The following is an 11,677-nucleotide window of genomic DNA, read 5'->3' as shown; positions in this document are numbered from 1 at the left end:
GGTGGCTCAGATGGTTAAGCATCTGCCTTCGGCTCAGGTCATGATCCCAGGGTCCTGGGATCGAGCCCCATGTCTGGCTCCTGGCTCAGCGGGGAGCCTGCTTCTCCCTCTGCCTCTCCCTCTGCCTCTCCCCCTGTTCGTGCTCTCTCTCTCTCTCTGTATCTCTGTGTCTCGAATGAATAAATAAAATCTTTAAAAAATAAAAATAAAAAAATAAAAATTAGCACGTACTTAAATGTCTGTGTTACACGGGTTGAATCGTGTCGTCCCCAAGTTCATGTGAAGTCCTAACCTCCAGTACTTCTGAATGTGACCTTACTTGGAGATAAGATCTTTATAGAGCTAATCAAGACCAAATAAGGTCATTAGGTTGAGCCCTAATTAAATATGACTGGTGTCCTTAAAACAAGGGGAATTGCGGACACAGACTTGTGCACAGGAAGAACGCCATGTGAACGTGAAGGCAGAGATGGGGTGATGCTTCTATAAGCCAAAGAATGCCCGAGATTGCCAGCATGCACCAGAAGCCAGGAGGGAGGCATGGTACTTACTCTCTCTCCCAGCCTTCAAAAGAAACCTACTCTGGTGACCCCCTGATCTCAGACTCCTAGACTTTGGCAGCCCTAGTGGCTAATACAGTGTGTGCCTGTGTGTGTGTATGTGTGTGTGTGTGTGTGTGTGTGTGTGTGTGTACTTTTTCTTTCCCACTTCCCCCACACCCCAAAAATAAATATATATACAGGCAAATAACAGTTGCCTTCTAGAGATGACACCAGGAAACATTCACATCTTCCTGATCTAACTTTAGGGTATCAGTACGCTACACCCTCCAGGACCAAATCTGATGGATTGTGCAGGGCTGTTGGTGGGAGTGCTGTCTTGGACGAGGATGCCGAGGCCTCTCCTGGGCTCAGTGGAGAAGAGCTTCAGTCACTGGGAATGTCTGCAAGGTGCGGGGAGGGAATCAAGGGGCAGGGGCTACAAGCGTCTGCCATCCCTGACCAATGGTTGGGATTTCAGCTTGGTGTGGGGGTGCAGGGGGTAGAATGCAATTAATATTCACCTTTGTGTAATAGGGAGCCCTGTTACGACGGAGCTTGGTTCTAGTGTAGGGTCAGACAGGTGGTTCCAGAACACATGATATGATGACTCAGCTCATGCCTGAATCTGGGCCAACTGTGTGCCAAGAAATCCTTTTTCCCTTCTGAAGTAAATGGGCAGATGGATAGTCACTGTGTGAGTCACGAAGCCTGAGGCCCCAAATGGCTGTGCAGATGGAGAAAAATGAGATCCCGTGCAGGAGGCTCCCATCTCCTCCAACTGTGGGGTCTGAGCCCTGCATGCGCCGCACCTGCCAGAAAGCACAGTCTTCCAGTGGCCGTCTAAGCCCCCGGGGCAGAGAGGCAGGGCTCTCGGCCTGACTGAGGGCACTGCCAGGATCTTGGCCACCTGCCAAAGTAGAAATGATCAGAAACTTGGAACAAACCTTGACTTGGAAGAAATCAGAATGAAGGCTGTTAAGTTAGTGCCAGGGTCAGCCCAACCCTGCTTCTAAATATCATAGAAAAACATGACCGTGTGTGGAAATGGACACCTTAGGTGTCAGTGTTTTATACTGCTTACAGGGTTTTTCTACTCAGTGGATACTCCCTCTGAAAGATAATAGCTAAAGCCTTTTAAATGAGATCAGCTCTTTCTCTGATCCCATTGGAAAGTATATTTCCCCAGCCAGCAAATCCAGAATACAACTTACAACTTTGTGAGTGTGTGTGTGTGTTAGAGAGACATCCCAACATCCTCTCAGAGATCTGCCGAGAAGGCAGGGGACCAGGAAAACAGGTGAAAAAGAACACAAGTTCAACTGCAAGAAGAAGTTTGAGATAAAGGTGAATTTGGAACCTGGAACTCCCCCTTTCATAGAATCACCATTCAAGTACTTAGGCAAATTGTGAAGGTCCAGCCAAGCGCAATGCTTCTCACACACGGTGGGTCTCTGTGGGATGACAGGTGCTTTATATCCATCCTTTCCTACGACAGCCAAGTTCAGCGCTGGGAGGGCAGAGCACCTGGACAGAATCCTTGATCTTGAAAAGCATGCAGTGCCACACAGAAAAAGTCATGAGACAGATTCGTAAGTTATAATAATGAAGGCACAGAAAACATGCTCAGGGAGGCTGGAAGAGGGGAACAGGGAGACCTCAGAGCTGAGTAGAAGAGGGAAGTCGGAATCTTCCAGGGTGAAAAGGGGGACAAAGGAGAGTGCGCATGGAGGACCTGGAGGGTGCAGGGTTCAGGGCAAGATGAAGCTGGAGGGCTGGGCGGGGCCTTGCCTAGTAACTCAGGTCCACACTCCAGCTTTGAGTTACTGGGAAGCCAACACATGCTTCATCATGGTGGGAGAGGAATCCTGTTTCCTGCCTCACAGGTAACCTTGCCCTTAATGTGGAAAGTGAAGCGGGGTGGCGGGGGGGAGCTGGGGAAGGGAGACTAGCCAGAAGGCTGCCGAGATAGTGCCGGCGAGAGTCACAAAGCCCCAAGCCCCCAAGTGTCAGCATGTGAGGGCCCGGGGAAGGAATGGGATCTGAGCCACGTGGGCTTTGGAATGGATAGGACCTCCCACAGGTAGGGTCCCAAGGAGGAAGACTTGGAGGTTTCTGAGTTGCCTTGTGCCAGCCTCAGACAGAGGGCGTGGCAGAAAGAGGGAGTGAGGTCTCGTTTAGGACATGCTGAGTCTGAGGTGCCTGTGGGTCATCGGACTGGAGATGTCCAACCAGCAGGCAGAACAGAGATACGGGTGTGGAGCTTGGGGGAGAGAACCCTAATGGAATATCTTTCCGATGACACATTCCTGTTAAACATCCATTCTTCTGGTTTGCCTAAGGCCACCGCGGATGGGTCGGTTGGGAGGTGCCATTCTGACAACCTGGGTGTGGTCTCACTGTCCTGAGAGCAGGACAGATTTCTTTCCTGCCCTCCACGTGGGGGTCAGGATGTGCACAGGCCCGTGCGCCCGATAGAAGGTGAGGTGCACACATGTTTCAAACCTGTGGGGCCTAGCACTGCAGTTCCCTGTGCAAGCACATGTTTTCCTGGTGAGCTGCTCACGCAGGATGAATTCCTGCAGCATCACAGAAGTCTTAAGAGCTCCAGTTCGGCTAGCAAACTGGAAGCTTGAGGTGGGAGAGAAAGGGGAGGAGGCGACTCCCCTGCCCTAGGGCCTAGAAGGTTCCCACAAGGAACTAGTGGAGCAGTTCCTACCAGAGAAGCTCCAGAACACCTTAATAGAACCGTTCTGATTCTAGACCATTTCATAATAACATCAGGACAGGCATTTTTTTACACCTAAAGGTGCTTTCGTATGCTCAGGTATAAAACCTTGGCCATTTGCACTACCTTATTTGCTGAATACCATCCCTATGAGTTTGGTTCTGTATTATAGTGATGATCCCCATTTTATGGATGAGGAAAATTGGGGGCAGAGAGGTTAATCAACCTGCCCCCAATTCACCTATCTGGTGGGTGATGTATCCGGGCTTTGGAAACCGTCTGTCTGCCTCCGGAGGTTGTTCTCGTAACCACAGAGCCACAGGCTCCCCAGCACATGCATATGATGGCTGTATTTTATGGCACTTTGTCCTGCTAAAAGCACTCTCTTATATTTATGTCTCCAAATTGACAGAGACTGGGCCAAGACTGAACCTTTAACCTGAAATGGCTTTCTACAGAGTTCTCTGGGGCTGGAAGGTGGACCCAATATCTGGAACACTGCCGTCCCTTTCAGGGCTTTGAGCCTAAGACGTGGTGTCAGAGTGAACCCCGTGGGCTCCCTTCCACCTCATGCAGGACGCACCTCATGAAGGCTGCATTTCCTGTAACCCACCCATGGACCCCCGATCCTCGGACTACAGCTGCCCAGAGGAACTGAAACAAAGTGAATCACAGAGGGAAACAAAGTGAATCACCGAAGGCAGGTGGAGAGTTACATTTTGTACTGCAAGACCAAAAGGGGCCTTCTAGCAAATGTTCGTGTTGCTTTGCTACGGATTTTTCTTTTGGCTTCTAAACTCTTCAAAATAGAGTTCCATTAATAATGTAAACGGATATAAGGACAGTGAGAGCTATCAGTTATTCAGTATGTACTGGATACCTTTTTTAAAAAAATGTAATTTCAGGGGCGTCTGGGAGGCTCAGTCCATTAAGCGTCTGCCTTCATTCAGGTCAGGTCATGCTCTCAGAGTCCTGGGATGGAGCCCCACATGAGGAGCCCTGCTCGGCGGGGAGCCTGCTTCTCCCTCTCCTCCCCGCTTGCGCTCTTTCTCGCTATCTCTGTCACTATCTGTCTCTCTCTCGCAAATAAATAAAATCTTTAAAAAAATGTAATTTCAGACTTAGAGAATTTCTGGACACTCTGTACCCATTATCATTCTTTACCCTGATACCTCAAATGTTAGTATTTACTGTTTGCTTTATGTGTCTCTATATCTATCCTTTACCATTTAAGATGCTGTAGATCTGATGCCCTTTATCCTTAAATACTTGTGTATATTTCCTAAAAGCCTAGCCAAAAATCCTGCCTTTAAAAACCACACTGCAATTATGTAAATCATGGTATTAACATTGATGCAATACACTTTTTTAATCTATATACCTTACTCGGATTTTGCCAATTGTCCTTATAATGTCCTTTCCAGCTAAAGAAAATCCACAATTATATGTTGCATTGACTTGTCATGTCTCTGGACATCTCGAACAGTTCTTGAATCTATTTCATGACATTGGACATTTTTGAAATGAACAGCCCAGCTTATTCCATAGAACACCCCCCAGGTTGGTTTGTCTTTCTCATGGCGAGATCCAGGTTATACACTTTTATTAGGAATTCCACGGAAGACATGATAAGTTCTTCTCAATGCCTCATAAAAGGGACAGGCTGTCAATTAAGTCCCAGTAAATGGTACTATCTGTTGGGTTTCTCCACTGTGAAGTCACTATTTTGTCCTTTGTGATTACTAAATCTCCTGCAAGGAGATACTATGAGATTATGCAAATATGATTCTCGACTGACTCAAATATTACTATTATGGTTGCCAAATGGTTATATTCTAATTCTGCCGTTCCTTCTACAATTGTGAGTTGGCTTTCAACTATAAAAAAGAACTTTATTATATGGCTTATTTATTTCTATCAGCATGGACTCAAACTCTTACTTAATTCAATTATTAGAATTCTTTACTGTCCTTAGTTTTTTTGAGACTCAAAGTGTCCCAGATGTTTGCCAGGTACTTCATGTAAATTATTTCACTGAATTCTTTTTTTTTTAAATATTTTATTTATTTATTTGACAGAGAGAGAGACACAGCGAGAGAGGGAACACAAGCAGGGGGAGTGGGAGGGGGAGAAGCAGGCTTCCCGCGGAGCAGGGAGCCCGATGCGGGGCTGGATCCCAGGACCCTGGGATCACGACCCAAGCTGAAGGCAGACGCCCAACGACTGAGCCACCCAGGTGCCCCTATTTCACTGAATTCTTAAAACAACTCTATGTTGTGGGGATTATGATTATCGCTGTTTTTCAAAAAAGCTGAAGTTCTAGGAGATTAATTTTTGCAACATTTAACTGACAGAATCTCCACGCTTTCTGTGTCAATCGCCTGATATATACATATATATATATATGTATATATATATATATATGCCCCCTAGTTCCCCCTGATGTCTCTGCCATGTAGGAGTTATCCTCTCCTCTCTATTTTAAGAGAAAACAGGCTCAGAGAGGTTATTAAGTAACCTGTCACAGAAGCTGTGATGAGAATTCGAAGGCCTATTTGTAATCTCCTGTTGGCTTTTGGAGGACCACATTGCCTCTTTCTGCTGTTTTTCCTTCCGCAGGAGGGATACTTAAGCAGCAAGTCTTTTTGCCATTTATTCAAACCTATTCAAGACAGAGGAGGCAAAAGGAGAAACTGGCTTTCTTTTTTCTTTCCCTTCTCTTCCTCTTTTCCTTCCTTCCTCCCTCTCTCCTTTCTTTTTCTCTTTCTCCTTCTTTTTTTCTTTCTTTCCTTCCTTCCTTCCTTCCTTCCTCTCTTTCTTTCTTAATAACCTGTATTTGTAACAGTTTTTGCTTCAGCTAAAAGCTACCCTGATTCTAACCAGCACCAAAGCTGGGAAGTTGTGGAGGTTTAGATCTTGCCAGAATCCTTGGTGTTCTTGGAGTAGCTTTATGGCAATTAAATGACTGAAAATGTAACCTCTTAAAGGGAATGCATCATTCTAGCATTTAAAGGAAAACTTTGGTGAGATGTCATTATATAGTCACCCTCTAATTTATTGTATATGAATTTTCCCATTACTCTGCTTATGTTAACCATGGTACAGGTGCCCATTAGAAATGCAGAGTCTGGAGCCTCCTCCTAGACTCCTCAAATCAGAATCCCTTGGGTTTGACAAACTTCCCAGAGGTCCCTGATGCTCACTGAAATGGGAATGGATGTGTGAAGTCCTCTGACCAAGCTTGGTTCCTGTGGGTTCACAACAATGCTGGCTTCAGACCAGCAATGTCAGCCTCAGGGCCACTTGACCTTTGCCCTGCCTCTTGCCCTCAGCAGTCACCACAGGAAGTGGGATTTGCCAGTCACACTGCCCTCGGGGAGCGAGCCTTGGGCAGGCTCCTGTCTCCCTCCTGCAGGAAGTGAACAGCAAAAGGATCATCATCCCCCAAGGATTCTGATGTATAGTATCTGTACATAGTTCCTGGCAGCCCTGAGCCAACTTCTGAGAAAGCCAACTTTGAGGGGGGTGGGGAACCAACCCCTTTGCTAGGCTCTGGTTAAAACCAGTGCAAATAAACAAAAAACAGCTGTTGATTCACAAAGTACTGCCTGCAGTTAGGAAACGTTATTTTATCCCCAAACCAAGACCGCTGTGAAGTTACTGACTTAACTCCAAATGGGGTATGCGTAGCTTCTCTCTAGCCCTTTGCCCGCCACCCCCACTCAGGCTGAAACTGGTCTAGGCTGCAGACAGAGCCAAGTACAGATGTCACCGATCCTGTCAGCCCCAGGAGACCAAGCGGTGGAGTGCTGCGGAAGGCTTCACAATGAGCTTTTTAGGGGACAGGCTGATTTGTAGCCTTTGGTGATTTCCATGGTGTGAGGGCTCCCACCACGGCTGATTTCCATCTACCAGCAGTTTAACAACCAGCTCACAGGAGTCCTGTGTATCTAACAATTGCTTTTCTGAGCTGGGATGAGCCAACTCCAGCAAGTGACAATCCTGAGCGTTTAAGATCTCATCAGCTTGAGTGGGTGCTTGGGCAGGGAGGGGCATGACAAGGATGACAGAGAAGATGGATGAGGCAGTGCTGGACGGTCAGCCCAGACCTCTGAGGAGAGGAAATCCCTGTCCCCACAGCTGCTCCCTAGCATCTGAGAACAGCAACATGGCAGAGGGCTCGAGATTCTTCCCAGACCTCACGGTGCACTCAGGTTTGTCTTGAATAGAAAACCACTGCAGTTAACACTGATGGAAAGAACGTCCAGTGGGCAGAGGAAGTAGAAAATAGCAGTTTCTTTTGGCTCTCTCTGCAACATCAGTGCTTTGTGTGTGTGTCTTATGAGCAATGGGTAATGTGAACGATAAGAAGAGCCTAAGTTTGCCTGTGGAATTAGTGGTCAGCCCATCTCATGCCAGGTTCTAAACCCATCCTTCCTAACCCCAGCTAGAATGGGAGATGGGCAAGACATATACATACCACCCTCTCTCCTGGTGTGAAGAAATCTCATGACAGGTTCCCTAGTCCAAGAGCTCCAGAATGAGTACAAGGCCAAAGGCTACAAACTCCATATCACGACATGACTTAGGGTTCATTTAGCTGACAGAACCTCTGGTTTTCTCCATTGCTGTCGGGACCCATTATGGTTCTAAGGAGGGCTCTTCTGGCTGCCAGGAGCAGAAACTACTCAAACTAGTCTAAACACCACGATGCGTTAATTGTAAGGATGGCAGGATGGTTTTGGATTCTATAACAGGGCATAACGTCCATCGAGGCACTCCAGGAATCTAAAAAGCTATTCAAGGCTGAGGCAGCCTTTCTCTCTTTCTTGATTCCATTTGGCCTTTTCTCTTTACACTAATCTTCTCCCTCTAAAGACAGGCCTCCTTGTGTCTTCAAATGTGCACCCAGCACAACGTGGCCAAAGGTTACAGCTCGACATCAGGATGTCTTATCTTGTACACTCATCAATAAGGGTAACTTCCCTTGGAAGTCAAATTCACAGGAGCAAACATCTGATTGGCCTACATCATGGGATTAAGCCACGCTACCCAAGTCACAGGACACTGCATTATGACAATCTTGGACTTAGGTATCTGCCCATGTGTGGTTCTTATGGCCATGGCTGAAGAAGCAAGTGGGGAGAAACACATGACCCATTAAACACATGTCCTTTACAGGGGTGATGGGCAGAACCCCAGGACCAGAAGATGCCGTCCAAGGACGGGTAGGCCAAATGCAGTAATGGCTATGAAACCATGTAACAAACATCTAGATGATTTCTGAGGACAGTGAATTTTATAAAGTTCATTAATAAGTGTCATTTCATTTAATGGAAACAACCTTAGAGGGTACGCATTCTTAGACCCATTTTAAAGATGAGGAAACTGTTGCTCAGAGGATAAGGATTACCTCAAGGTCCCACAGCTGGGAAACAGCAGAACCAGACTTAATGTCAGGTCTTCTGGCTCCAAGTCCAGTGCTCTTTCTTCTTGGCAAAGGATCCAACAATCGAGTGGGAGAGAGGACTGCACAGAAATCACTCTGAAGCTTTATCTAGAGCTCAGGATTTTAATTGTAAGTGAACGAATGAAACCCAAACTGTTGTGAGCACAATGAGAATTTATTGGCTTATGTAACAGAAAAGCTCAGGTGCATCTGGACCCATGACATGGAGTGTTGCTCTTCTTTGTCGTTCTTGGCAGCATATTTGGGTTTCCCAGTTGGGAGTCAGGCTCCCTCTGTAAGGAGACAAGATGGCTGCCAGCAGTCTTCATGGCTTCAGATGTAGAAAGAGAGGCCCTTATCACAGCAGTCTAAGAAATCCAGAAATTGGTTCTTCTTGGATTTAGTTAGGTCCTGGCTCATTTCTCAATCAACCAATCATATGGGCAGGGTGGATTTGATGATGTTCCAGGCCCAGCCAGGGTCACAGTTTCACACTGGATGCAGGAATGATGCCAAGTCCCCCAAACCGATGGGACCTGAAAGTAGGGGAGGGGCGGCTCCCCAGACAAAAAATGAGGTGCTGTTATCAGAATAAGGAGTAATGGCTGCCCAACAGGCAAAATCAATAGCTATTTCTCTTGGGATGGGAAAAGTAAAGGGCATCTGAGCCCGAGTTAACCTCAGGTGCACAAGGAAACAGTACCTTAGCACCTGGATGTGGACATAATAGGTGATGAAGAGTTGGTGCCTCTGGGGCATGAAATGCACAAAGGAACATAAGAGAAAAGATGCTGGGGCCATACTGGGAAACACCCTTAATGCCATGATGCTTTTTTTTTTCAGGCCACAAGAGCTTCTGAAGGTTTTTTGATCAGGGGTGTGCCATGGTCAAAAACTGCAGGAGGAAAACAACCTTGAAAATTTTCAAATGTTATCCAAAAGCGAAAACCTTATCTTTTGTGGGCCAGGAGTGGCCTCCTTGCTTGTGAAGGTTTTTCCTGTAAGATTTGTAATCACTTTATCTGGAAGTCCCTGAGACAAGAAAACTGTGAGCACATCATGGAGAAAGAGGAGCAGCAAGGTATCTGAGTCTGATTAGATACATCCACCCCCTTTCAGGGCCTCCAACTATGTAGTCCCACCCCAAACGAAGTTGAAGGTCTGAACTCAAGTGACACTGGAGTTTCTCAGACTCACATTCATGGGATGGTTGAACAGGTCTGGGTGCGGCCCCCAGGGTGTGTGAACTGAGGAGTACTTTATGCCATCCAATTCCATATCATGATTAAGCATGATTTATTGCCACTTTTTAAACTGCAACTGACTTGGGGGTCCTTCATGAGAATCCCAGGGTAAAATGTCTCAACACTAATGCACCACTGGGATGGGCCAAATCATCAAGTAACGACTTGAATCAGCTGGGGTTGGAAAAGTATTGTCAGAGGGCTCCAAATGACACAATTCCTCCCTGTTCTGATGAGGTTCAGTCATGGCTTCTTCTGGTCCAGAAGAAAGAACAAATGCTGGAATTTTAAAAAGAAGCTACGCTTGCTGAGTTCAGGCATCAAGGTGAACTCATTCCAGGATTGGTCCAATTAGGGCAGTATTTGCCCATTTCATATTGCAATTGATATTTCAGATCTTCTGCTTGTTCTCTGAAGTGAGTTTCCTAAGAGGTACACTACTAAAATCTCAATATACATACTTAACATAAAGTATGAGGGCCCTTAAATAAAGACAAGTGGCAGACAGAATTCATATTAAGAAGTCATTTAAGGGTCAGGGGAATGGTACTTACTATGCTTCCCTGATATGAAGAATATCTGTGTGACCCTGCTGTGACCTGTATACCTTGCCCCAGAACAAAGTCCCGGCACTGTGGATTTAACTAGGCCCCATGCCTGTTCCTTAACCAACCAATCACTGTGGCTGGGTGGATCTGATGATCTCATAGCCCAGAACAGCACCACTGGTTCACCACTGGATCAAGGGTTGATGCCCGGCCACCCGAACCCATGGAACCTAAACCCACGGGCCCCAAATGAAAACTGAGGTGCTGTTGCCAGAAGGGGTACTGGACGCCATAGAGCAAAAACAACAAATACTCCTTTGGCGCGAGGGAAGTAAAGGGCATTCAAGGGCTGGAGCTTCCAACACCTTCTCAACTGGAGACAGTGTGGGAGTTGAGGGTAAGCTGTGGTATCAGTCTGCTGGGGTTCAGTGTCTGCTCTGTTACTTATTAGCTTAGTGACTCCGAACAAGTTACTCAGTCTAATACTTGGCTTCCTCATCTACAGAAAAGGGTAACAACAGGACCTATTTCACAGGGTTGATGTGAGGATTAATAAGATGATGCATGTGAAAGCAGTTAGTACAATGGAACTGCTCCATAAATGAGACTTAGTCAGTCATCTTGACATGCAACAGCTCTATGCCCCTGACTGCAGGAGACCTGGGTGAGTCCCATTCTGCCTTAGAGGAAGTCCCACAAGTACTCACCATTGTCTGCCTTGACTTCTCTTGCTGTCTCCTCTAGCTCTGATTTTTTTCAAATCTCACTAAGTTCAAGAAGGGGTTAAAATGCCAAGATTCTCCTTTTTTAAGCATTTGCAGATCATGCTGGAAACACTGGCTCTCCCACAAAAAGACACATGCTCATAGGATTTCCCTGGCAATCCCATAAGAGCCTGAAGGTCTGTCGTCGACAGCTGGATCAGGGTGGGGAGAGGGACTGTTTTCAAATTGTTAAATTTAAAAAAATGTGCACATCACATATTTCCAGCCAACAAAACATGGCTGGGTCTTCCGCAGGGGCTGCCTCCTTGCAGTGTCCTTAAGGATGCTGGGACCAGCCAAAGATTGCAGCTGGAGTCCATGGGGTTGCCCAGACAACCAGGAGTGTCTGCAGAGAGCTCCAGAAACAGGGAAACTATTCACCCAAAATGAGTGAGCACAGGGCTC

The 11,677-nt window shown here is 46.6% G+C and overlaps 1 protein-coding gene across 6 annotated transcripts in view; it reads right to left on the bottom strand.

Annotated features, from left to right (window-relative positions):
- Positions 1–8,872: 8,872 nt before the first annotated feature.
- ARHGAP26 (Rho GTPase activating protein 26) overlaps positions 8,873–11,677 on the bottom strand; it is a 452,567-nt gene continuing 449,762 nt past the window's right edge. For 4 of the 6 annotated variants that reach the window (XM_088023297.1, XM_088023299.1, XM_088023296.1 and 1 more), the window contains one exon: positions 8,873–11,677. Coding sequence is in view for 1 of the 6 variants with exons in the window: in XM_028092940.2 (XP_027948741.1) it covers positions 11,646–11,677 (32 nt within the window). In the remaining 5 variants the exon portion in view is untranslated. The other 2 variants (XR_015768163.1, XR_015768164.1) reach the window with 2 other exon arrangements.

Source organism: Eumetopias jubatus, unplaced genomic scaffold (assembly GCF_037043125.1).
Source record: "Eumetopias jubatus isolate StellerSeaLion01/CBP00866 unplaced genomic scaffold, mEumJub1_p1.0 scaffold_5, whole genome shotgun sequence".
In the NCBI taxonomy this organism is placed as follows: domain Eukaryota; kingdom Metazoa; phylum Chordata; class Mammalia; order Carnivora; family Otariidae; genus Eumetopias; species Eumetopias jubatus.
The sequence above is the reverse complement of the archived record's forward strand: the minus strand, read 5'-3'. Positions and strand labels throughout refer to the sequence as shown.